Below are 27,541 nucleotides of genomic sequence, written 5' to 3'. Positions count from 1 at the left end.
TCTTTGGAGAGGCAATGAAAGGACACTGTGGGTGGTAGAGAAAATAGAAAGTAGGAGCAAGAAGTGGAAATCTATTATATGCCCACAAAGCTAAAAGGGAAAGAATAAACAAAGCACTATTATTCCTTCTGTTGCTGCTTTTTTATAATTCATTTTCTCACTGTTTTTTTTTTTTTTTTTTTTATGAGATTTCTTTCATCTTCCTGTCTCCTGATCTTTCTTTACCAAAAACCCACCACGTTGAGATGCACTCAGGCTTAAAAATTATTAAAAGGACCACACTGTATTTATCCTCCCAAGTGTTCCTTTGTGCAGAGGCACTTCCCTGCTTCCCTGCTGACTGGGGTGCTGAGCCAGGTAGCAAACACACAGTGCACTTCACTTCAGCAAGCATGCTCCCTCCTACACTTGAACCTGGATCCCTGTGGAGTGCAGAGCAGGGGTGTCACATCTCTTAGGGAACCCCTATGTCCCTGTGCCCTGGCACCAGGCAAAGCATCCTCAGCAGAGGAAGTGGCAGATGCTGATCACTGCTAGCAGCAGCCTTTCCCCGTGGGCTCGCCCCAAGGATGGATTTGAGAAGGCAGAAGATTCCTCTGTCATGGGCATGTGGTTGCAATGAAACACAGCTAAGCTGTGCCCTGCAGGGTCATGACAAACAAAAGCCTCAGAGCCATAGATAAGTGCCTGGGGGTTTAACATGGTCAGAGGCAAAGCCTTGAGCCCACGTCACCATGCACAAGCCAGCAGTGCTTTCTAAATGACAAAAGGCTATGGACACCTGGAAGACGAGGTGTGCTGCTGAAACATCTCAGAAGGGTCTGTTTGACACTCATTGCTGACTGTGCAACCAGGGAAGAGACAGAGACATCTCCAGAGGACAGCCAGGTCCTGCTGTGCCTGTCTAGATACCCATCCACCATGCCACAGGCTCAGCTGTGCCTGGCAGGCACCTCCTCCCCCACAGCCAGCCGAGACCTACTGCGGAGCCTGTCCAGCTAATGCAGGGTGAAGGGAAGCCAAGCCCTTCCGAACCCTGACTGCTCTGAAGCATCTCACATTGCACATTTACTCTCCTCAATACATGGACCATTATGAAGGAGAAAAGCTTGCATTAATGAGTTTATCAAATCAACAATTTACATCAACAAGTAGGCAAGAAGATTTACAGATAGAGAGTTTATCTTTTCCTGACAATGTAAAGAAATTCTTGGATTAGCAGCTAGCAAAAGGAGTGATGGATATGTACCATGCATTCAGAAGCATGACAAGAAATGCAAGGAGGTAGAAATGCATGCCTGATAAAGTGTCAATTTACTTGAGAAGATGCATTTTACTGTCTTAAGTGTGAAATAACTTTCTAAAATTGAGTTTCCAGAAAATCCTACTATTATTTCATCATCACTGAATTTATAGTACTTCAGGGAAGGCTTCTGTTTCTTAGGATACCTCCCAGAAGAACCTGGCATTGGAATGCTTGACTCAGTAAATGCTTAACTTTGGTAGTATAACCTTCTTTCCAGCAAAACTGTGACCTCTGGTTATTTTTGCAAAAGAAGACATCATTTGGAGTTATTTATCTGCACAGTATTTTTTAATTAGCTGAAAGAACCCCAATTTCTTTCCCTAAAAGAAGACTTTGAAAGTAAATTTTGTGAGTCTTTAGAACATAACTAAAGAAATTCACAGGAGGGATTATTTTTCCATGTAGGATGAATGACATGCATCATACAAGATAATACAGATAGGCCAAACTTTCAGTTTAATTAATCCACCAACTTTGTCCAAGGCAAGATAACCTTTCAGAAAATACCTTCTCTATACAAAAAAATAGGACCTGAGCCAAAAGGTGGACACTTCTGAATAGGTTTTTAATAGCCAGTAAAGCCAAAACTGATTTACTGTGTGCTCCTTCATGAGTTCAGACAATGGTGTGTATGTTTCAATATATGCTGAAATAACCACTTTCAAAGATGAGAATACTAAGTTGCCTGATAGTCTTATCAGAAAGAGATCATCAAACAAACTCTTGATTTGGAAGATTTTAAACTCAAAAGAGGAAACAGCCCTAAAAGCAATTGTATCCAGGGATGAACTTTACAATATAATACTTGCAAGTGAATGGTAACCACAATTTTATCCTTTCAGGCCAAGAACAGCTGCACTTTCTAAGTACACTTGTGAGTGTTTCTTTGCATTATTTCATCCCTAACACCCCAGTTAGGTAACATACAATCTCCTCTTTCTATTCATCCTTCATAAACTTAATTAAAAAGTCTGACTGGGGAGAATTGTTTGTAAACAATTGTAAACAATTCTCTTGTCAGTGGAATGACCTTTTTTTCCTAGGTATCAAGTGTCACAGTTTGTTTCTCTCTTCACCCTGTGAAGCCTGTATTAGGAAACAACAAAGTAAACAATAGAAAGAAAAGAAAAAAGCCACCAAGCTCCAGACCAGCTGAACTTAAAGGACTTAACATAATCTCTAAGCTAATTGAAACAGTGTGGTAGCCTTTCTGATAAGTCTTGTATAATATTACAGGCTTCTTGGAATACAATGCACTCTGTCCCAAAATTGCCCAGAATTTCAAATTAATCTACATCCATATAAAGAAAAGATGCTGCATTATGGACCAATCCTAATTTGTATTAGTAGCCCTTAACAGACCTACATTCAACCTTTTAATAAAGTCAGAATTTTGAAGAAAATGCAATAAAAATAAACTGCCTTTGTGATGGTACTTTTAATGATAACCTGTGCTGGATGGGAAGATCTGTTGCTACCAGTGCAGAATGCAAGTATACAAGAGTCTCTGTATGACCCCAATAAGGGGAAAACCCCCTTTTAATTGTGAACAGGGATTAAATTCCCACTGTCCACCTCTGCAAATTTGACAATGATCATCACAGCTAGCTGAAATGCACTTAGATTTAAGAACTGGGATTTTGCCACTCTGTAGAGTGAAATTGCATTGACTGATGAAATTTTAACCTTAGAAATGTCAAGTCTTGCTGCCCACAGGAATATTGCATTGGCCCTACTCCACATGCCAAGTAAGACAATAAAGATAACATCACAGTAATATCATTCTTGTGGAAATAGGCCAAGTGACTTACGATACACATTTGAATTTCCTCCTTTCCTTTCACAGAAGAATTATTACTAAATGTAAAAACATAAGAGACCTAAGTGAAAATAAGGAGGATTGTTGGTTAAATAATTTTAAATCACCATGATTATCTTAAGAGAAGGAAAAAGCAAGACCATTAACTGGAATTCATTAAACTGTAAGAAGTAGACACACCAATCTCAAGTTACTATTTTCAGCCTAGTATGCATAATAGGACAAGAGGGCAAAGGTAGAAATTAAAGAAAAACAAATTCCAGCCGTCAGGAAGCATTTTTTCACATGAGAATCATAAATGTTGGAACACTCTATCAAGTAAGGTTAATGAGGCTAACAGCTAGCAGCCAAGGAACATCAAATTAGATGGCATCATGGGTGGATGACAAAAAAAAAAGGAAACAATTTTGCAATTATCCCGAAGGCAAAAATGCTTCTGATGCTCTTTGCCTGCCAAAATACATAAAGGGCCACACTTTCCTTTCAGCTATATCTGCAAAATCCAAAAACCATCCCTAGGGGAATTGACAGCATCAGTGACAGGATAACCTAGTCTATGTGTTTTATGGAAGGTATGCAAGAAATGAGAAAGGAAATATTATTTTTCCTTAATTGGCTAAGATTTAAAAATGATATTAATTTATATATATATAGTACCTATATAATAACATAATGAAACTAGTAAACTTGTAACATTAAGCTCTTTCATCTACCTTGCAAAGGTAAAACAAAAGCTCAGAGACTGATTTTAAAGGTAGATCAATGTGGTTAAATCAATCTGTATTTATTTTAACAGTAATCAACTACTGGAAAAATCTAATAGGGGATATGGTCCGCTCTTTGGCACTTAAAATCACAGAAATTACAGACTGGATGTTTCTCCAAAACTGGCACTGTAATTCAAACATGAATTAAACTCAGGAAATTGTCACAGCCTACATTGTAAATATCAGCCTTGCTTTATATATTCCATGTATTTTTTTTTACACCAATATGCCACATGAATCAAGTTTTCTCTATCAAACTGAGCCTGTACTTTTAGCTGATGATAGGCAAGGACTGCAGATGAGAGATGAAAGACTTACAGTTAGTGCTGTAGGTCTCACACAAGTGTAATGTGGGGGCGTGGTGTCATAGGACACTCTCTGCTGGCATAACTTCACTTCATGCATAACTTCATTGGTTGATAACAAATGTAGGTGACCAGTCTGATGACATATTCTGATTCACTTTTCCAGGACCCTATTTTTTCAACTTCTGGTTCTTAGAAATTAAAGCTTGAACCTCCTTAAAGGAGGGAATACGTTTATCAGCACAGACAGAGAGATAGGACATACATAGGACATACAGCTACAAAACCAGGAAAACCAAAAAACCAAAACGTGATGTTAAGTCACTCATTATTACCTGAGGGAGGCTTGAAAAGCAGAACTTCAGTAACGATTAACATGAAATCTCACTGTCAGCACACACTGGAAGAATTTCTATTAATTGTTACCCTGAAAACTAAATCCAGTCAATCCTATTGTGTTCTGTTGCATCCCGCAGCAACTAACAGAAAAGGTCAAATGCTTAGAGCCTGACCCAAAGTGTGCTAAAATCCACTGATTTAAAAGGGGTTTCTACAAACATGTTGTGCTTTAAAACCTGATTGAAAACTTTAGACCATTTGATGGCACACACTAAAATTGGAATTTTCTGTTGAAGACATCATGCTGTTCTGCTAAAAGCTGGTGGCACAAAATGGCTCTCATAACACTGTAGTTAATTATTAAAAAACAGTGGAGCCAGGGAAGTATTGTGTTTTTCAGCTTTAATTATTTAGACTTAAAGCAACTGGTCACATGTCCTTAATAACTAGACAGAATCCATGCAACAATATACTGAGATCCCACACCACTAATTCTTTACAAATCATGCTCAATATACTGTTTGGAAATGTGACCTTTTGGGGCATGTTAAATGCAGCACAGCAATACAGCACAGAGATTTAAAAAATCAGTTTCAAGTGAGCTGCCTTGGGTTCTGTGTATGGCCTGAATAGCAAAAGTCACAGTGCATTTGTAAAATCTCCTAGAGGACTTCACTGAGAAAGTTCTTGCTGCAGAAACACACAGCTTGCTGAAAGTAACTCATATTAGCAACGTGGCTAGCTCAGTAACTTGTAGTGGTGGGAATGCCACTCTGATACATTTCTTGCCCTGTTATTTTCCAAGCTAGAGATGCTGCAGTTAATATAATGCAACAGTGGCAGAAATGTGTGTACTGAATGCTAAGGAGGAGAAAATGGTTAACCTGCTTATACACCAACAGGGAGAATGAGTTCCCTCTCCCCTGGGCTGGGCCAGGCAACACACACCTTCTGCATGATGCAGACTGGGGCGTGACTCACAAATTAGCAGATTTGAGGATAACACCAAGTTGGGTGGGAGTGTTGATCTGCTGGAGGGTAGGAAAGTCCTGCAGAGGGACCTGGACATGCTGGATCAATGGGCTGAGCCCAACAAGGGCTGGGTCCTGCACTTTGGTCACAACAACCCCAGACAGAGCTACAGACGGGGGGCAGAGTGGAAAGCAGCCCAGTGGAAAAGGACCTGGGGGTGATGGTCAACAGCCCGATGAACACAACCTGCTGTGTCCCCACATGGCCAAGAAGGCCAGTGGCAGCCTGGCCTGTCCCAGCAATAGTGTGGCCAGCAGGACCAGGACAGTGATTGTACCCCTGTACTCAGCACTGGTGAGGCCACACCTTGAGTCTTGTGCCCAGTTCTGGGCTCCTCAATTCAGGAAGAACTTTGAGGTGCTGGAGTGTGTCCAGAGAAGGGCAACAAGGCTGGTGAATGTGCTGGAGCACAAGTCCTATAAGGAGCAGCTGAGGGAGCTGGGGTTGTTTAGCCTGGAGAAGACTCAGCAAGGATCTTACCATTCTCTACAACCACCTGAAAGGAGGCTGTAGCCAGGTGGGGGTTGACCTTTTCTCCCAGGCAACCAGTGACAGGACAAGAGGACACAGTCTTACACTGAGCCAGGGGAGGATTAGGTTGGACATTAGAAAGAAACTTCACAGAAAGGTTGCTGATACATTGGAATGGGCTGCCTAGGGAGGTGGTGGAGTCACTGTCCCTGGAGGTGTTTAAGAAAAGACTGGCGTGGCACTGAGTGCCATGGTCTGGTTGACAAGGTGGTGCTTGGTCATAGGTTGGACTCGATGATCTCAGAGGTCTTTTCCAACCTCACTGAATCTGTAATTAACCTACACCATGACTGCAGTAAGACCAACACCACAGGGAGGGACAGATAGCAATTCCTGGCTTGCTCATGCTCCCTAATTAGTCAGCCATGGATCTCACCTTGGGGTTATGTTTTCATAGAATGGCTTGGGTTGTAAGGGACCTTAAAGATCATCTAGTTCCAACATCCCTGCCATGAGCAGAGACACTTTCCACTGGAGCAAGTTTCTCAAAGCCCCATTCAACCTGGTTGAATTCAACCAGCCCCCTCAACAAGAGCTGACTTCTAGGAATAGAACTTCAAAAACTGTTCTGGTCAACCTAATTCAAGTGCCTCATCACCATCACAGTAAAGGATTTCTTCCTAATATCTAATCTATACCTAACCCTTTTCAGTTTAAAGCCATTCTCCTTTGTCCTATCACTACACATCCTAGTAAAATCTGTCTTCATCTTTTAGGCCTCCTTTAGGTACTGGAAGGCTGACAGTTTTTAAGAGAGTCTGTGCAGCTCTGCTGTTGTGCAGGCTTATGGACAGTCTGACACTCATGCTTGAAGGAGAGCTACAGGAGTTCGCAGCAAACCCCATTTCCAGGTCTCTCACAGCCTCAGTCACAAGCTCTGTGCTGCAGCTGGGCTCCTCAGAGAGCTGCTCCCTTCTTCTGTTTGTGAAATGCTGGAGCTTCCCCTTGCCCCTGCTCTCCAAGTCTTCTGGTATTTGTCTTGCTGCTTTTGGACATGAGGAGATTTTGGGAACAGATCATCAGATCAAAAGGTCAGAAGTCTTTCCTGCTTGTGCTCTGGAGCACAGTTTTTGTGTTCATTGCTCATTTGAAAAATGCTGGGACAGCTGACACTACTAACAGGACTCTCTGCAAAGGCTACCCAGACTATCTAAAATTACCTAAAATTTGGTTGTGAAGTGCCAGAAAAGAAGGAAATTTCTTGAAGTTATGGCAAAACTGATTTAGTCTTTTACTCAAGAGGGAAAAAAAAGGCAAGCAATAACCTTGCACTTTTATTTTAATTCACGATTTTCCCATGTCCTTTCTTAGGAAAACTACCCACTTTTGACAGTAGACAAACATAGATGTAGGAAGATACCGTAGGATTTCTGAGATTAAACAGCAAGATTTCTGCAGCTGAAACAACTTCAGATCAATCTGACCACAAAAAGACAAGAATGGTCCAAGGCCTGACTTCTTAGCTACTGAGGAATAGGACTTTCCTCAAAGGAAAGACTAAATTTATATTTACAGAAATGCTGCAAACATTGGAGGATCTTTGGAGGACAGTCAAATAATTTTAGGATGGTCCCTCTGTTAAATAAAAAAAGTCCTGTTTTTTCTTTATGTACATAAATGGGTTTGTAGAGCTTCTGCACAGTCGGATGGGGTTGCCCACTACCTGCATGCAGCACTGTAATCTCTCCACGGACTGTGTCTGCAGAGTAAATAGTGAAACTACTTGGCAAGTGCATTTTTATATCCCTTTTTTTCTGAGGAGGATGATCTTTAATCTCCCCAAATAAATTATGCTACTCTATGAAGTTATGTGTCCTTGTCTTAATGGAACATTCTTTTTACAGCCTAATGAAAGATCAGTAGCCTCAAGTCTAAGAACATGTGTCCAGGGCGGATCTCAGTCTCCCCTCATTTATAACACATGATGACTGTACTTCAGTTCCTCTCTCCTTGTTTACACTTGTTACTGACTTTATTGAAGACAGTGAATGATACATGACTAACATGGAAATCATGTTGAATGAAAATTAAATACCTTGAAGAAGTAGTAAAAATTACATCATCCCTAATTTCTGATGATACAGTTCTACTGCAGCTGACAAGCCTCACTGGATCTAGCTCATGGAAACTGGATTCTATACACAAAGAGCTCCCAACATACCAGTATGATGTTTCTGTTGCCTGTGATTTGCTCATAGTAACTGCTGTATGTCTTTCCTTGGAAAAAGAACAGACCAGTTGCTTCAAAGCATGAAGCAGCACAGGATCATGCAAGCATGTTGCTGTAGGGCTCACAGGATTCCTTACTCAGACAAATTCAAGAATACAGTCCCAGTCTTCAAAGTGATTTATGACACAGCCTCAAGCTATCTTACTAATCACCCATCTACCCACTTGTGACTATGTGATACTGTGTCCCTAAGGGACAATATGAACCTCAAGAAAGAGATTAGAGTTGCAAAAGCAGAGGCAACATTTTCTTGAAGAATGGCTACTATATTATCCCCTTGAAGACACAAAAACAATTATTATGAGCAAGTAACAACAAGAAGAGTTTAAAGTTTCCCCTCTTACACAGAAACATGAGAATAGTGTTGGGCAGAACATGCATTGGATGGATGGTATAAGATGTTTGGCTCTCAATTTGATGGCATAAATTCATAAAATAAATGTTAATGAGAAAAAATATGTTTTCCCTGGAGTTTTCCCAGTCCATCAACCATATAAGTTTATTTAAATAATAATTTCTTAAAAGGGATTCAGGTATAGATGGTTTGATGTGTAAAAACAGTACCATATTTCACTCTTTTTGAGTCTAATTAAATCTGTTTACTCAAAAGAAAGGGGTACTGATCCTTTTAGTCCTTAGATCACTGAAGGGATGGAGTCTCACAAAGTTCTCTCCTTATTCTCTAAGACCAAGGTAAAAGCTTAACAGGTGATCTTATAGTAGACTTTTTTTTTTTTTTTTTTTTTTTTCTTTTTTTTTTTTTTTTTTTTTTTTTTTTTTAGTCAGTATTAATAGCCTAATAGCTAAGGCAGCAAGGATGTGATTCACAAAGAAATAAAAACCTCTTGCCGTAGGAAAGAAGTGGAATAGAAAAGTAGACTGGAAGCTGGCATTGTATGACTGACAACTGGTAAACCCCAGTTCACATCAAATGAGGACAATTAAAACCCTTTCTTTCTACTACTCGCCTGTTCTTGACTGCATTCTAAAACCACAAGGTAAAACAGCACATTTTTGCCATGTCCCTCACTTATTCCCTGGAAAAGCTCTCTGGAGAGGGGGGGAGATGAAGAAGATGCGCTGCAGTGTTGACTCCAGCACAGATTTAAGGTGCAGCTGGGATGTTCAACATAAGCCACCAGAAAACAAGTATGTAGCCAATAGCTAAATATTCTAGTCACTTTCCTTTTGTTGTTACTTTTCCTAACACTTAGGCATGGCACAGAGGATGAGTAAATAGTTTTTTGATACCTCTGCTTTTGCAATTTGACTTGTGACCTGTTGCCAGTCACACCTTCTTATAAGCTTATTTTTGTCCTTTATTTTGCTTATATGAAGCAAAATATCAACAGATAGGGCATGAAAATGCCATGAATTATCAGATAAAGCTTAAAACAAAACTATCAGAAAGGATTTGGGTCTTCCTTGGCACAAATTTCCTATTCAAATAGGCGACAGTGCTGCTCAATTCTTTTATTCCATCCTTACTCTGGTAAAACTCCCCAATACAATGATGCATGTGAGAAATGAGAGTGGGCCCTGATTTCCAGTCAGTCAATGTCAGTCTGAGGCACACATGCTCCATGTTTATCATAATGTATTAAGGAGCCCTGTGCCCCACAGCTTGACCATCTGTACCATTTAGCTGTCAGAATGGCCTCATGAATGCCTGCAGTTGGGCTAGGAAGCTTTCACTTGCCTTGCTTGTGAAGACAGTTTTGGCTGTTGGTGCAGGAGTCAGCATAATGTAAGGAACAGAGGCAGTCTCTAAGGGGCCACCCTGTTTTGGAAACTAAGGAGGCTGTTACTGTTATGGACATGGACAGACTGTGCCAATTGACCACAAGGCAGAGAATACACCTGGGACTCTGCGGTTTACTGTAAGGGACACCGCCAGAGAGGAAGCAGCCCCTATGCCTAAGTGAGTTAAGAGATAACAGATGTGCTGGCTACCTCGTGGGCACCTACTGAGGACAGAAGATTTGGACAACTTCACACCAACTTCTTCACACCTATTCTTACCACAAACCTGCAAAGCACCTGGTGGAGATTAGCCTCAGCCCCACACTGCAAGAAAAATGCTTACATTTCCCCATTCACAGCCTTCTTCCAGCCAGCGTCACTTAAGATTTCCCAAGTTTCATGCAGAGACATTTGGGCTGTTTCCAGCAGACTGTTTCTCTGGCTGCTGGCTTGGGGAGATATGCAGGCTTCCCATGCTCCGTGGCCCCAGCGGCTATTCCCAGTCCTGCGCGGGAGCGGCATTCCTTTCTGCCCACTCCCTTTGCCGAGGCTCAGCCCAGGACACCCCGGCAGCCCTCGTAAGCAGCTCCACTCTCCTGCCGGAACTGCACCCTGGGGTCTCAGTACACGTGTTCAGGATGCCGTGAGACTCAGACCAGGTGTCTGAACATCAATTACACGGGGTCAGTGAGGCTGCAGCTTGAATGTGGGAATGCCTTTCCTCATCCATATGCAGCATGCCCGGGGACTGCACAGATGGAGCAGCAGGAGCCAACATTTGCTGAGAGCAAGACACACACCAGTGCGACAGGGAAAGCCTGTGAAGCTTTCCCAGTTTCCCGTCCCTACCTTGGAAAACGATTCTGTGCCCTACAAGCATGGGCAGGACCTGACAATGGAAACACATGTGGTACAGGCAGAGAATTGACAATTTGTACAGATGGCTTTTTTCCTTCTTTTTATCTTGGATTAACAGGTTTATTTCCAAGCCTGTGTTTCCACAGGAGGCTGGGGTGTGCACCAAGGGGGTCAGCTCTGTGTTGAGCCAGGAGCGGCAGTCTCCAAAGCATGGACAGAAGGGCAGCCACACTGCCCAGGCACCAATGGCAGGTATGCAAGGTCCTGTAGTTCCATTGGATGTAAAAACTCATGAGCTCAGAGCTGTGCTTTGTGACAAGGTTTAAACCTGAGGCAGTTAGTTGTTTTGTAATGACACAAACTAGAAGATAACAAAAAAACCACTAAAACCCCAAAAAACCCCAAATGCAGAGCAAAACAAATGTGTTGTAGCCAAAATATTTCACTTTGTCCAGTATTACTTTTCTGTATACAGCCTGATTCAAGTAATTTTGGTCAGACCTTTAAAGGTCTGGTGGGCTAAAAAGGAAAAGTATATTTGGAATAAAGGATTTATTATTTGGCTGCATCATCCAATAGTGAGAAGAGGTGTGGGTAGGCTCTGCAGCTAGGACCTGCCAAAAATAAGCCAAGCCCTATTTATCTGAATGATCTTTACTTGCTAACTTCAGAAAGCTACTTCAAAATAAAGGTCGGGATCATTTACAAATAAGTAGGACTCCTGAAATATCCCAGTAAGCGTGCATCCTTGGTAACTGATATGATCTAAATGTTCTTCTGATCTCGTGTTTCTAAAATAAAAATAGAACTTGTTAGTAAATTTACATTGGAAATCGGGGGGGTTTCTTAACAAAAAGTCCCCTGTTGAGGAACTATTCCTGGAGAGATATACCAAATGATGCTGCCCTTTAAATTAATACAGAAAGCTCTGGTCAATTTTTAAATTCTGTTCTGGCCTTCCTAAAACATGTTGATTTCTGTAAAATTGCCACAAACTTGAAACTCACACATCTGTTTTTCTAGCTTCCCAGTCTCCCTGCAGCCAGCTGGGCTGCACCAGGACCTGCTGGCTGCCTCTGCCTCAGGCTGGCTCCCCCATCCCACCCCAGGGGAGCCCCGGCTCTGCTCCCCGGGCACAGAGCCAGCTCTGGGTGCAGCTGTGCTCCCAGAGTGGTGTGAAATGAGCTGTGTGGGAAAAGGGCTGTGAGAAGTGGGGCTTCCCCCTTGGCCTGCCAGCAGCCTGGGAGCTCGGGCTGAATGCTGAGCCTCGGTGCTGACCTGAGCTGTGGTCAGTCATGCCTGTGCCAGGCTACCTCAACCTCCTCCACCTGTGGGCAAATACCCCAGCCTGGCCTCTGCCTGTCTCCATCCATGCCCTGCCCTGCCCTCCAGGGCTGTGTCTGTCCTTGGTGACCACCTGGACCTGCTGGAGGGTACAGGTCCTGCCCACTTGCCCACCCTTTCTGTGGTCTCCTGCCTCCTGGCTCCCCTGCCCGCATGGAGCAGCAGCCCACTCTGCTGCTGCCCAATCCACCACGACATCACCCCTCGTTCCTGGGAAGCACAAAAGTAAAGGCAGAAACTGAAAGACAGCACAAAACCAGGTGTGTTCAGAAGACGCAGCAGCCTAGTCAAACACTGTGACTGTCAAGGAGGAGAAACTGCAACAAAAACATGATTCTGCTGAAGTAGGGAAAATTAATCACACAAATGCAAGTTTGCTCATGAACTGTGAGAGCATTTTTCCTTGCTACACATTGTTTCTAGGGTGTGAAAACAAGGAGCCTTCTTTGCATCAAACCATCACCTTCAGCTTCCAAATGGACAAAAAAGGGCACATGGAAATCAACAATGTTGGTCCTTGGTCACTCAGAAATGTTTGCATGATAAAGATCACATACTTTCACTGTAAGCTGAGTCAACTGCTGCAATCAACTAGGTGCTGCCATTTTAAAGAAAATAACAAAATAACTCTTGATAAACATCAGGAAACACTGCAAATTTTACTGAGCTTTTTACTCCTGAGGAGCAAAAACAGGGCACTGGGAATAAAGCAAGGCATGAGAAGATAAGCTACCTTCTTAGGCAAAACTATGTAAGCTACTAAATTAACATTGAACTCTCAGAAGATCTTGGATCAGTACAATATGATAAGAAGAATGTTCCACTCCTTGGCCAGCTTTTGGCTTGTCAAAACAAAAGCGACAAAGTAATTAAGAATAATCTGGTCTCAAACAAGAAATGCATTGCTGCAAAAAAACCCCAGACCCAACACTAATAAAAAATATGCTCTGAACTACTGAATTAAAATATTTATAACAAATGTGTTTGCTTATAGTATAACTCAATGAGCCACAATGCAGCTTTACATTTTGGGTAAGGCAAATATAATTGGACCTACAAATAATTTTTTGTGCAAAATTTAAAAAATACATGATAAGTTTAGTATCATAATGCAGAAAGGCTTCCTGTGGTAAAATCACTACACAATAAAACCCAGATGTCCTACCTTAAAAGCTCAATGAAAAGCAATGCTGAATTTCTGAAACTGCTTCAGCTACTTTCAGAGTAAGGTGAAAAAACAACAAGATCTTTTTATTACATGACAGTTTACCTTGTCAGGGTTCTTGTTATTAGTTATCAGTTTACCTTGTCAGGGTTCATTATCAACATTTTAACTCAGAGAATTCAGGGAAGTTGACAAAACTCTGTCTATTCTGCTACCAAATGCAGCATGACCATATGATATGCCAGTTAATAGCTCAACAAAATAGAATTAACTTGAATATATTATAGTAAATATTCTTTGAACATAATCCTGATCTAGAAAAAAGAAAAAGTGAGTAAAGAACTTATATGTGACTTTGCACAGAGAGCTTAAAAAACACGGACACATGCAAGAAACTCCTCATCATCATCACTAACTTCAGGTAGATACAATATTTTGCTTTTGGTGTAACCTGTCTTGTCCTTGCATGAATAACTTGAATCACTTACATGATGATATACAGGATATGACTGTATACAAATAATAGACTCCAATTTTTTCCATACAGATATAGAACAATTGACTCTTAAAGAAATATTTCAAGAAAGAATGATTAATTAGCAAATTAGAATGAGTATCATAGGCATGGCAGTAAAAAAAAAATCATTTCAAGGAAGAATTTCAATAGTAACAAGGAAAAGACACACGTAAGGAACTCTCTTACTGATGAGTGGAGCAGACAGCATACAAGAAAGGAGGGACCAAAAATAAGGAATTCAAAGCTATCAACCATGACTGTATTTCCAGGTGTGCAATACTGGCTGTGAAAGTGTTTGTCTGTCTGGCATCATATAATGCTGATGGGAGAAATCATGGCTCTTAAAAAAACCATAAATAAATTCCCACTTGGGCAGCCAGCCTGTCCACAATGTGATACAAACTCTGTGACCCTCAGCATCGAAACAGCACTGCCAGACCAAAACATGGCTGTTGATGGCAGTGAAAATGAGGGACTTTGCCTTAGGCAGCTGCCACCTCCTTCATTCAGGATTTCTCATAGTTCTTTAAAAGAGCTGCCCCTTCCTGTCAGTTTCATGACTGAACATGGAAAGCATCCTCTCTAAACTACCCAATAATTCTTCCAGGGTTCAAAGAAATTTTGAATAAAGCAATGAGATGTGCTAGGATGGTCCCCAAAATGCTAGCAATTTTTTCAAGGTATCATTATTCTGTCTGATTTTCTTATGGACGACCACTCTTACTCAAAGATGAGCCCAACTATACACATATTTAATCAGATATAAATAAGTCATGTCTGTCAGTGTGGCTATACCTCAAATGAAGTTGCTCTAAATGAGGATTGCAATGTATCTTTCTGGGGAATCTCCTAGGCTATTTCTGAAGCAGCCCACAGGTAGGGAGCCTGGTATTTCCAGGAAGAGGTAGATTCACTTTGCATGAAATAAGTAAGTAATATGGCAGATGAAATCAATACATCAGATCGATGCCTCCTTCCTAGATCACCTGGGCAGTATGCCTGCCTTATCACATTTTTCACCCAGTGCCTACACTTACAGTAGACACATTAAGCAGGATGGGCCAAGTGATTACTCCACCCTGGCTTCTTTAGCCTGGAAATCCTGTGTTAATGTAAAAAGTCCTCCTGTTTCAACCAGACAAAACTTTCCAGATGGAATAAAACAGGACACATCTGGGAAAACCTGGATGTGAGATAGCCCAGAGCATTGACACATTTTAACTTAGAGCAATAACTTAGGCACCCATGCCAGCAATCTAATTTCACAAAAAAATCAATAGAAGTAGTACATAGTACTATTGGTTTTATTTTCTCTTTTAAAGATTTATTGCTTCTCCCACTTGTTGACATCCTCCATGATATATCCCCTTAAAATCTCACAGAAGTGAAGAGAATTATACCTCATGCACGACTTCAACTGTTTTCTTTCTTTATATATATATATATATATATATATGGTCTCCTGTTCTGATGACAGTTGTGATCTGTTACTTGCTGTTACTTTTGCAGATGGTATTCAAACTTATTCTCTCTCAATTTTCTTTCTTTGATCTGACAGTTATTTCCTTCTTTGCTGGGATTCTACTGCTCTCACCTGAATATAACTTGGAAAAAACGCAACTTTTGTTAGAGGCAGTTAAAAAATATACTAAGAGAACACCAATAAAGTAATCAAATGTTACAAAACTACTTAGGGAAAAGTGTTCTTTTTGGAAGACAAAAGAAAAAAAATAACAGCATTAGCAGAAGATACATTGTCTCTGAAGAGAAAAAGATATCCAAGAACTATATTTTTGATGTAAGGCATTAACAGGAACAGAAAGGGAGAAGAAATCTGTAAACTTAGTTGAACTTCAGGTAGTTAATACTACTTAATTTTATTTAAGCCATGTGAATTATTAAATCTACAATTCAGAGTAGTTCCAAAGTTATTTGAGGCCTCTAACATCACTATCCAATGTACGCCAAAGAGCGCTAAAGATAACTGTGCCTGATCCACTCCATTTGGCTGTCTGTCCTGGCACTTCCATTCAGGGACTTCTCTTCCTTAGTTCTTCAAGCCTGCATGCAGCATCCTCTTCTCTTGCCAGAGACACCATTTTTTTCTCTCCCAGTTCTCTGATATCCTAAACATCCTCCTTCTTTTTCCTCCTCTCATTTCTTTTTCTGCTGAGAAACATCCATCTCCCCAACAGCCAGCAGCAGCCTGCCAGGCAACACATTCAGTCAAACTCTCTGAGTTCTGCTCTTCCTTTCTCCCTTTCCCAGCTTTTCCTTAATCTTCCTCCAATTTCTTTCTATGTGCAATTTTTCTCATTCAACACCACCTATGTCCAGCAGCTGTAACTCATTCACATACATATGGCTGTCAAAGTCAGCAGCTCTGCCTGTCTCATTACAGACCTGGTCCTACATTTTAAGACCATTTTAAGACCTGGTCCTACAGACTGTAATAATTCATAGCAGTTTTTTTAAATTCAAGCTAATAAAACACTTCATTGTATGTACTAAAACATTAGTACATTGATCTGTGTAACAAATAGGAGGAGATTCAGTGTGACAAACAGGTTTACAATATAAAGAATATGACTGCCAGCAACTCTGGCAATTGTTCAGGTGCTACTGGTTCTCACTGACACCCACTTTGTCACTTTGCAAACATATTTGACCAGAGGAATCACTGCAAGGAGCAAGCACAACCCTCCTCCCACCCCCAGCTGCCTGCTGCCAACCCCATGCCAGCCCAGGTTTCTATGAATACAAGTGATGATCTGACCTAGGATAAAGTTATCTCTCACCCCTCTTCTTTTTTGGGGTAGTGATTAGTACAATCAAGGAATTTTCCAATTCAGCTCACCACACAACTACAGAAAGACCTGGGCTGACCAAGGGAAGGAAGCAGCACATGAGTGGAAAATGGGATAAATATTGTGGTGGCAGTGCAGCTCAATTTTTCATGGAAACATGACCAGACTTCCCCATTCACATTCACTGGAGTGCTTCATCTCCTATATAGCCTCCACCTTAGGAACTACTAAACCTAAGGAATTAAACCTTCAAGAAAGCCAATTTACTTTTTCAAGATTCTCTGTGAAAACCAGCATGTGGAGATTCAAGCAGCCATGATCAGACTGCATGCATTAACCAAGATATCTTGACCACCTTTCAGTATGCCTCTGTTTTAACACCACAGCCTGCAGTCTACTGTAAGAACACGAAGAAGAATGAATTAGTCCGTGCTGTAGCTAAAACTCAGGTATCATGCTATGCACACTACAACACAACTTCATAAAAGAAGAGTCATAATGCCACTGGTTTATGATCCCAGTGATATCACTATTGGGCATAAAACATTTGCAGTTATCACCAGCCTGCTCTGGTTTCAGTAGCACATGGTAATTTTATCATCCATTCAGCACTATGCAGCAGAACAATGTATCTAAATGAGGCAAAGACAAGCAGCACATGACACTTAAGGCTCTTGCTCCTGTCCCTTCCCACAGGGCTGTGGGTCCCCAGCCAGACAGCTCTTGCTCAGGCATGATGTGGAGAGATCAACCATCCACACAAGCTGACGGGCAAGCGCTACATGCCAACTGCAGCTGGAGTGCAGGATTATCGTGTGTCACAACACCTGCTGCAAAAGCCCCAGCATTTCCCATTCCTTAACACAGTATCTCCCATTCCATAACACAGTATGCTATCTCACCAAAGATGTGGCCTATCATCACACATCTATATGGAGTGGAAAGTCATAAAGCTGTAGACAGTAGGATTAAAATATAAGTAGGATAGCTTTTGAAAAAATGTAATCAAGGTCCCACTAGCACATGACCACAGAGCCTTACCCACACTTGTGGCTGACCAATAAATGCAGCCATAAGTGAAGCCTCAGTCTCCTATATTCAGGCCTGATCCAAAATCTATTCCCATTAATGACAATCTTTCCATTAAACTCACCAAGCTTTGTAACAGGCAAATGTTGCACTCTCCTATGCATTACCTCTCACAGCTTTCACATCCTTGTGACAATGATGCAAGAGTTTAGTAACTTCTGCTTACATCAACAACTCAGGTAGATAGCTGCACACCTATATGGCACAAACCACCTATTTTTGGATTTAACAATTTAATTTAAACAATTTGTTTATAAACTCTGACTTGTGGAAATAAGCTTCACAGTCCTCAGTTGAAGTTTGTATGTAAATGAAGACATTTCACCTGCAGGTTAACTTTACCAAAATACTTGTTGGTATCTACTGCATTTTTGGTGTGTTTCTCACAAAAATAAAGAAATCATTTGGTTTGCTTCACTATTGTTTTAAAGAATTACCCAATTAGAGCAAAATTAACAGTGGAATACTTCAAACAACCTGACACTTGAAGCATTATGCTTCTCTGCTGAACATCATTTTCTTGAAGGCAACAATCTGTAAGGCTTGCTAAAATGATTTGTTAGGTTCTTTTAATAGAAAGATAGATAAGCCATCTGGCAAGGAAAACGCAGTTCCACACTTATTGGTACCAAGGAAACTGCTTTTTTCTCCTCTTCTCTCCTCAGTAAAAATCAGAAGATGTTTTACTTACAGCGTCCACTTTGACGGCTGACAGCACAACTTCCATCAGGATCAGCAAAAGCCCCGTATCCCTGCAGGGAAAGGTGAATAAGGACGATATTGTTTCAAGCTAGTGCAAAACAATCACGTGATAACGCCCTGCAGTTAAAGGTGACAATACGACTTTAAAAAAGTTATTTCCAAAAGCCTATCAAGCGGAATTACTTACTGACAAAGGAAAATACGTGCACTGGGAAGCTGCGAGATGTCCATTTTCGCTCCTTCCCTGGCCGGGGGCTCGGCTCAGGGCTCCCTCCCGCCGGACGGCCACCCCTGCAAGGCAGAGAAGAGCCCGCTTGTAACGCCGCTCCCCCCGCCGGAGGTCTCCGGGCTCGGCGACGCCGCTGCCGGAGCAGGGAGCGGCCCCGCCGGCCGGGCCGGGCCGGGCCGCGATCCGGGGGGAGAGAGCGCTGTCGCACCGCTCCCCGCGCCGCGCACAGAGCGGCGTCCTCCCGGCGCGCAGCCAGCCGCGGGGCGCGGACCCCGACGGGCCGTGCAGAGCCAGCGCCCCCGGCCCTCCCGCGGCCCCTTCCGCCGCCCGCCCCGCGCCCGCTCCGCACCGCTGCGCTGCCGTACCGTGCCCTCCCGGGCGGCCGCGGCGGTGTGCGGCGAGGAAGCAGCGCGCCTCCCACCTCCGCCCGCGCCCCCCGCGGCCCACCACACACCCGCGGCGGGGACGAGGAGGCGGAAGAACTGCGGCCAGCGGGGAACGGGAGCGGGCGAGGTTGCGCCCTCCCAGGGTCCCCGCCCGGAGGGGAGGAGAGGGGGGGCTGCCACCGCCCATCGTGTACGACGAGTCGAGTCCTTCGCCCCCGAGGCATTGCAGGCGCCGCGGCCGCGACGGAGGCAAGAGACGCGCATGTGGGGCCGGCCCCGCGGAGCCCCACTCTGAGTCGCAGGCGCCCCGCCGCCCAGGGACCGACGGCGCGGTGCGGTGCGCGGCAGCATGCGGCTCTGGCTGGGCTTCGGGCTGCTGCTGAGCGCCGAGCTCAGCGCCGTGTCCGCCGCGGTGAGTACGCGGAGGCGGCTCCTTCGGGCTGCGCGATCGGGTGCACACGCGGGACCCTCTCACGGGGTGACGCGGGACGGGACGGGACGGGACGGGACGGGACGGGACGGGACGGGAGCCGGCGTGGGTCGGCGCGGGGCCTCCGCTCTCGGGGCAGCCAGGTGGGCTTCGCGCGGATGCCCGGCTGCCCCGCCGCTGCGCGGGGCTGCGCCTGCTCGCCGGCCCTCCGCGGGCGCGGAGCGGAGCGGGGCGGCCGGCACCGCGCGGGGATGGCAGCGGGGGTCCGGCGGGGACGGGCCCCGCAGCGCTCTCCCACGGCCCGGCACGGAGCGCCGCTGACTGGGGAGGGATTAGAAAGCGCGCACCCACCCGGGACTGAAAAGTACCGAGCTGTGTTTCCACGGTGAAAAATAAAAATAAATTAAAAAGTAAAAAAGAAACAGTATTTTTATTAATAATAGTTTCGAGTTAGCTGCTTGGATTCAAAGTGCTGTGCACGCTGCCTTTGACCCCCGCGATGGGCAGCGGGCTGGGGACTGGGAAAGATCCTAACGTTAATGGTTAAAGCTGAATTTTGGCATCTTTCCGGGTGGAACTAGATTGTGGCATAGACTTGTAAAATCGAAAGCATGCAAGTAGTCTGAAAGTTTTGCTAAGGGAGCTAATTTTATCACGGTGATAATAGCTATTAGCTGTCCTTAAGTCTAAAGGACTCTCTTTCCTGGCGCTCCTGAAGTATTTAGGCTGTTCCTTCTGTACGTCTAAGTAATGGGCAGTTGACACAGTAAGTTGAAATAGGTTATCTTTTTATGTTTCCTTGTTTCCTTGAATTTAGTTAGATTGATACTGTATTAGTGAAATTCAGGAGTGCAGAAAACTTTTCAGTAGCTGTAGACACATGGCTTTTTGTCGTGCTTCCTGCTATAAATGTAAGATCTTGTATTAATATTTCAGTCAACAATGGAGGTATGGGAAAGGGTTATTTTAAGCTTTTCTGCAATTTCAGATGAAATTAAGTCCTGTAATGACTTTTGATACCTCCGTGTGACCCGTGGGATGGTGTGTATGTATTGAATCAACTGAAGTAAGCAATGCACTGAACTTCTGATGTCTTGTCTGTTGCTCCTAGGTTCATAATACCAGGCTTACTGTGATTGCAATAAATCACAGTGGTGAATCTTTTTAGGCAATTCACCCATCACTTGCCATTAAGCTGATAAAGCTGTATTCCCTTAAGGTTATAATTAATTTTAATTAATTAGAATATTTTGAAGTAAATTATTTACATTTGAGTTCTAAATTTCGTATATCCAGAGATAAAAATACCTGTCTGTGAGATACATTCCCATCTTGTGCTGTAAAGTGAAGTAATTGGGTGAACCATGACTGTCAATCAAAGACACAAAACTATGTAGGGATGAGGTACTTATTGAAAGAAGATACAAACTTTAGTATCAGTTGTACAATTTGAGGTCTTCTGTAGCAACTGTGAAGAGGCTCTGTTCCAAAAGTATCTAACATGTGCTGGATAAATTATTCCGTTAAAATCAAGATTTCTTAAAATGTAACCTGAAGCTGTTAATTATGTTACAAAGCTATTCCCATAATTAATCGTTCTTTGTGTGTTAAGCTGACTGCAGATTTACAGTTCCTTGTCAGTGCCACCACAAACACAAGTATGCAGTGGAAGATGAGCTCCTTGCAGTTTTGTTGCGTCAGATAAACCTTCAGCAGTACATGGGTGGCCTTTCAATCAATTCAGTTCTGCTGGCATTGTCCCCAACTCCACACTGTTCCCTGTCACTAGCAACCACACAAAAGGTGATGGAGATGGCTGTTAGCCTGCACCATACCACGTGTGAGTGGTGATCGAGAGGCTGCTCTTTGGAGATTCTTGAGCTGGGTTGATGCCTGTGCATGATTGTGGCAGGGTGGTGGGAAGCACTCTACACCTTGGCAGCACCTCTTCTGCTTTTGGAGAGCTGGCAGAGCTGACCCAGTGCTCACATTGTCCTCAGATGAACGTGTTCCCACTGTTTACATTTAAAGAGTAGCTGTATTAGCAGAAGATTGTGTGGTAAGGAAAGCTGTAGCAATACTCTTTGCAATAGGCTGAATGGAGCAACCACTTTTCTGCAGGAAAAAAAAATATGCTGGTTCCTTCCTTCCCCAAAGTAGCTTTTATTGGCTAGGCTAGTGTTGGTGTGTTTTTTTTTTTTTCCTTTTTTTTTTTTTTTTTTCTTTTTCTTTTTTTTTTTTTAATGGCAGTTGTGCAGCCACAGTCTTATTAATTGTACCATGGCCTTCATCAGAATTGGTGAGACTGATGGGCACCTTGGAGATCATCTAGTCCAACCTCCTGCTCAAAGCAGGGACTGCTACAACAGGCTGCTTAATGCTGTGTCCCACTGAGTTTTGAATATGTCCAAGGATGGAGACTGCTCAACCCCTCTAGGCAACCTGTGTCAGCGTTAATCACCCTCACAGTAAATGTTTCTTCATATGTGCATCGTGGTTGTTCTAGGCTTGAGACCATCCATGCCTGTTAGCACAAGCAAGTGTGACAGAAGCAGTTCATGCTGTGTTGGTGGTGGTGATTCTGCAGTCTGTCAGGGCTGACAGAGTGAAAAATTGTTTTTATCTCTGACATATCTGTGATTAAATACATACAAGGAGATTTGGAATGACTGCTCTGACAGAGGCATTTGACGTAGCAAGCCAGCCCTGAGCCAGCTACTGTCATAATCACGTGCCTCAGTACAGAAAGAGGGAGCTGCTCCAGTGCAGCTCCCTCTGATTTTCATGTGGTACTATGAGGTGCTTCCAGATATGACACTGGAAGTTTAGTGTTCTTTATTTTGATCAAGTATAATGAAAATAATAATTATAGCTAATCTGGGCTTTTGAGCCGTTCTGTGTTCTTCTCAGGATATTAGTTTTCAGGTTACAATGAGAGCAGAGTGGAAGACAGGGCAGTAGGTTAAGATGTTTCCAGGTCAGGATAAAAGACTGCTCCCGTGAGATGGTCACAAGAGAAGCTTGTTTTGATGGATCTCTGCAGGGGCTCTCTTTTCTGACACTCTTCAGGCTGCCATTTCCTTTGGAGAAAGTCTGTTTCCTATCATTAGTACTGCTTAGTTGAGAGTGGAGAGTGCCATGGAAATGCCTGTTTCGTGTTTCTGTACCTTGTCCATGCTGCTGCAGTGCTGGCCCTTGTGCTGCATGCAGCAGAGCGAGATCTTCAGCTGCACTTGAGCCCTGGGTTGAGTCACCTTCCACACAAGTGGACTGGCTGCCATGTGAGCACTCCTGGCCACCACTGCTCAGCAGTGGGTTTAGCATTCTCTCCAAGTTCCCAACCAATCTCCCTTTTCTGCTTTTAGTCTTGGTGGAATGAGTGCTGGGACAGAGTGAGAGGAAGCTCTATGGAGCTAATAGGGAAATGCATGCCAAAACAGTGGCATGCCAAAACAGCATGCATAAATTTTTCCACAAGGGCAGTGCTGATTCCAGTAGCGCTATTTGCAGGTGGCAACTGGGGATGCACTGGTGGGAGACCAGGAGGTTCCTGTCCCTGGGTAAACCCTATATAAAGAGTGGTCCTGTATGTGGCCAGGTGGAGACAGGTCTGCTGTATTGTCCTCATGCCTTCCTTGCATCACCTCTCCTGTTTTTACATGATATTTGGGAGTGCATTCTGACACATGCAGTTAGAAGCCAAAAGCAAAAGGAATATAATTGCTTCCAACTAATCTGACCAATTTTTCTATTCTCTTTTCTTTAAAAATGTGATTTACTTGAGATGGAAATGTAGAGGGCACATAAACCTAGAGCAGATAAAAAGAATGACCTGGGCTTTTGGCATGTGGTTGAAGAGAAGTTGTATGACTGAGTCTGAATCACTGGTAGCACTTCACTTGGGTGTGCTTTTGCTAATGAAGTAAGGCAGGGTTGGGCAGCTGCCTTCTGCAGCAGTTCCTGTCTAGGACTGCCATGTCTTTGATGCTGAGACACCCTGAGGCCATCTGACACCCTCATCCCTGAATGCCCTCAAGGACTTAACAATACCAAGAGCACATTTAATAAACCCTAGCAAGTGTTAATTCAGGAGGGACACATGGTCACTCTGGTTCCAAAAATATGGCCAGAAGGGAGACCCAAATGATTTCTAATGAGTGAAGCTCCTCTCAGGCTGGAAGGCTTCAGAGAAGAACAGGAAATGGGTTTAGTTGCCCCTGCCAGGCTATGGTGGGGTGTGGGAGTATGAAGAAGACAAGTGCAGTGCTCCCTTTTCCTCCTGTTGGTGCAAGATGTCTTGTCAGGAAGAGGTATAAGATCTGGGGTGGCTGAGGGTGCCCCAGAGAGGGTCATGAGAGCGTGGGCAGGAGGGTGGCTTTCCAGCTTGTGACCTGCACTTCTTCCCAGGAAAGTGGAAGAGTGGTGGGCATGGGTTCACCTGTCCCAGCAGTGGGGGGTTAGTACTCAATATGTATACACAGAAAAATGCATGGGCACTTCTGGGGACAAGGGGACAGGCCTGGTGACTCCTTGCTCCCAAGGGAATGGCTTTATACCTGTTGTCCTCTCTGCCACAAGTGGCCTCTTGGCCACTTCTTCTACAGCATCATGGCATGGGGTGCTGGTGGAGGGAGAGAAGGGCAGGATATTTTGGAAACATGCGCCTGCCTGCTGCCAGCCATGTTGGTGAGCGCAGTCTCTGAACCTGTTGAGTGTCACCATATGCAAGTGCGTTCATGGACTGTCATCCCAAGCTGCACAAGTTTTGCTTCTGAGTGTTTGTATCAAACGCCTGCAGGACTACTGCAGTGTTTCATTGCAACTTGTCTGCTTGGTGTTTATAATCCTGGATGCCACTAGCTTGTATAATGCCTGAGGTTATGCATGCTGGATATATATTCTGTCAGTTGCCCTGATTATGTAGAGCACAGCTGCTGCAGGCAGCTTAGACTATTGTTCTAAAATGTCAGAAACCTTCTTTAGGGATAGGTTTAGGAATATTGTTCTTTTTATAGAACTAGACTAAACAAAGGAAGATTCAACAACCTCTACACAAGAATAAATTGACTTACTTCGTCAGTGTTTGAAAGTTACATAGTACACCCTTCCCAGAATTTCCGGTGACTTTCCCATCATAAACACTTAACACCTTAACACCTTGCAAGATTTGATCAAAGAGAAGAATTTGGGCATGGGCTGTGACCTGAATGGAAGAGCAACCTGTGGCTTTAGTGAGTAGTTGAAGGTGTAAAGTACTGCTGCAATGTAATGATGTGTGTGGGAAGATAAATTTTTGATTTCTCTGGGTTGTGACTGGCTGGAATTATTCTTTGTGATTTAACAAATCAGAAAAATATGTGGCATTAACCCTTCAAGAGTCTTTATATAGCAGTGTCTTGGACAATGTGTCAGTAAAATATAGGACAAGTGAAAACATTATCAATATGTAATTATACCATTATGCTGTTGTAATCCGAGATGAGTTACAGTAAAGAAATAGGCAAATGTATTCTTCATAAAGAGTATAACTAGTGCAAAAACTAGTCCTTTTTTACCCTCTGGCATGTACAAACAGTTATAGGATGAAAAAACTGACTGTTTAATCTTCCTTTATCTCTGACATATCCTCTTACAGAAGGAGGAGCTTGAATAAACTTTCTAAATTGAAAAGTACAGCGTAGATGTTCAAAAGCACTTCAGCTTCCAGTCCCTTGTACTTCTACTATGCTCTGTTCAGCTCACCTTTTACCGCTTTGGTATCTCAAAATATCTCAAATATGTATTTTTTAGGAAACCTCTTAACATGGTGTGCTTTCATTATATTTCCAACATGGCAAAACCATTGTAAGCCTTAATATTATGTTAGCTTTACTTAAGTGTGGTGCTGGTAGGAGCTACCCCTTTTCACCTCTGATCTGCCAACTTATCAAGCATCTGAAAGCCTGTACTTATGGGTTCCAATGAGAATTGTAGTCCTGCTTTTATACCTGTGCTGGGGGGATCCAGTGCAGTTCTGTGCAAGGTGCTGAGGCCTGGGTGCAGACAGCAGGTGCCACAGGACCGAGCAGCTTGGGAATCTGCTTGGGTAGAGATGAGTCAGCCTCACAGCCAGCAAAAAAGTTCCCTTTTTTTGGCTTGGCTTGCCTTACAGCCCCATGATTAAAAGGACATGTCAGAAAATGAAATGAGGGAAGCCAAAGAAGAGCTGGAAAAGGATAGGTTTCCTTTTTCTTGATTTTTTTTTAATGTTACCTTCATATCTAAAGAATGCTGTTCTGAAATAAATGGCACAAGATTAGCCATGAGTGAGCCAACTTAATTTATAAAATATGCAATTGTGTTTTTAGCGAAGTTATTCAGCTACTTTTATGGAATTTCTTGTAAGCTAAAAGGTTTCTTTGTGTGGATTCAAGAGAATCAGTAATCATACTCTGTTCCCCTCCTTTCCTATGTTTTTTTTCCTCTCTGTATGCATCCACTGCCTTCACCTTTACTGCTGCTGGCAGACAGCCTCTTTCTCGCAGGGTCTGAGGAAGGGTGTGCTTCTTCAACAGAACAATGTGACGACAAAATACAAAGTGCTGTCAAGTGTGTGGACTAAACAAATTGCAAAGTAATAATTAAGTTTCTTTCATCTTTTTGTGGCTTTCATCTGCTTGTAGCAGTGACAGAGAGACCACATTTTGACATGCAGATTTTTAAGGTGGCTGAGAGGGAGCCAGTAGAAGAAATTATCAGAGTTATAGAATAAATCCAATAGTTAGTTTGATACACTGAGATTGGTAGGAAAAACTAGAATATTTTAATTAAAAATCAAGTGAATTTGGTCATTTGCTTTCAGAAGAGATGTAGATTTTTATAGAAGACTGAAGCATGGTACAAACTATCCATTACCTTGTCTGTAGATAATGTATACCTTATTAAAGAACATTTCAAATGCTACAACTGGGAAACAGAAAGTTTTTAGGTAAAGTCTGCCACCCCTGTGGAGATCCCTGCCGAACTGTAAAAGTGGGAGTGGAAGAGATGTGCTGAGTAGCTCCAGTTTGCAAACTCTGATCTTCATCTCTGCATTGAGATAAGATGAAAGCCACAAATCAGGTTTAGATGTTAAACTTTCTTGAAAGGTGCCAGAAGTCTGGTGGTGTTCCCTAGCATTGCTAGAAAAAAATTATTTGAGGCAAGTAACATTCATCTCTTCTACTACCTTTAAACACCAATGTCCAGCCTTCTCTCTGCCCATGTGTGTCTCAGCTGCTGTGGGATTTATGATCCCTCTGGCTACATGGGAGGTCTGAGGTTTCGACCTTTCTTCTAGTCAAGATGCCCTCTCAATATGTCTTCTGTACATATGGATGTTGTCTTAACACTGGGAAATGAACGTGGTAGAGCATTTCTAAATGGTTTAGTGGGAGAAAGAGTTCTAATTCATCATAGTTAGTGATCAATGCCATTTTTACATGAGGATTCTTCCTATAGATAATTCACATTGGAAATTCATAATGAAGTATGTAATCTTTCATGCAAATAATCACTAACTTAGAAAATAATTCTTTTTATTAGCTGGTTCTCTTTTAGTAGATCATTTATGGTGTTCTTAGTTTAGAACAGAGAAATAAGAATGAGAAAAGTTCTTTTATTTTTTCTCTTTGTCATGGCAAACATTTCAGTTGTAGCTAAGGGATAGAACAAATTAGCCCATTTTCACTGGATAGCTATGTGCTGACTAGATATTGTAAGTCTTTTGGTCTTATTAGTCCATTTGTTTATCTAGTGGAAGAAAACTTGTTTTCTAGTCTACTGAAAACTTCTGTTGAAATATTTGTTAATTTAAAACCATTGAAACAAATCCTAAGATTGTAATGAAACCCAAATAAGGCTGAAAAATTACACTGGTATGGACTGATGGAGCTGTCAAGAGTTAGAACAAAAGTTTAAAGAG

The 27,541-nt window shown here is 42.8% G+C and overlaps 2 protein-coding genes across 3 annotated transcripts in view; one reads left to right on the top strand and one right to left on the bottom strand.

Annotated features, from left to right (window-relative positions):
• The window catches only part of COL4A2 (collagen type IV alpha 2 chain), a 141,051-nt gene extending 121,814 nt beyond the window's left edge, over positions 1 to 19,237 (bottom strand). The window contains exons 1-3 of the mRNA XM_054004344.1: positions 19,149 to 19,237; positions 18,742 to 18,845; positions 18,544 to 18,604 (exon numbers count right to left, since the gene is read on the bottom strand). Of these exons, the coding sequence (XP_053860319.1) occupies positions 18,544 to 18,604; positions 18,742 to 18,785 (105 nt within the window). The 5' untranslated portion in view covers positions 18,786 to 18,845; positions 19,149 to 19,237. The remainder of the gene's footprint in view (positions 1 to 18,543; positions 18,605 to 18,741; positions 18,846 to 19,148) is intronic.
• The window catches only part of COL4A1 (collagen type IV alpha 1 chain), a 120,263-nt gene continuing 111,887 nt past the window's right edge, over positions 19,166 to 27,541 (top strand). Inside the window, exon 1 of one of the 2 annotated variants that reach the window (XM_054004354.1) lies at positions 19,166 to 19,581. In XM_054004354.1, coding sequence (XP_053860329.1) covers positions 19,519 to 19,581 — 63 coding nt within the window. In that variant the 5' untranslated portion in view covers positions 19,166 to 19,518. The remainder of the gene's footprint in view (positions 19,582 to 27,541) is intronic. The other variant, XM_054004362.1, reaches the window with a different exon arrangement.

Source organism: Vidua macroura, chromosome 2 (assembly GCF_024509145.1).
Source record: "Vidua macroura isolate BioBank_ID:100142 chromosome 2, ASM2450914v1, whole genome shotgun sequence".
Taxonomy (NCBI): domain Eukaryota; kingdom Metazoa; phylum Chordata; class Aves; order Passeriformes; family Viduidae; genus Vidua; species Vidua macroura.
The sequence above is the reverse complement of the archived record's forward strand: the minus strand, read 5'-3'. Positions and strand labels throughout refer to the sequence as shown.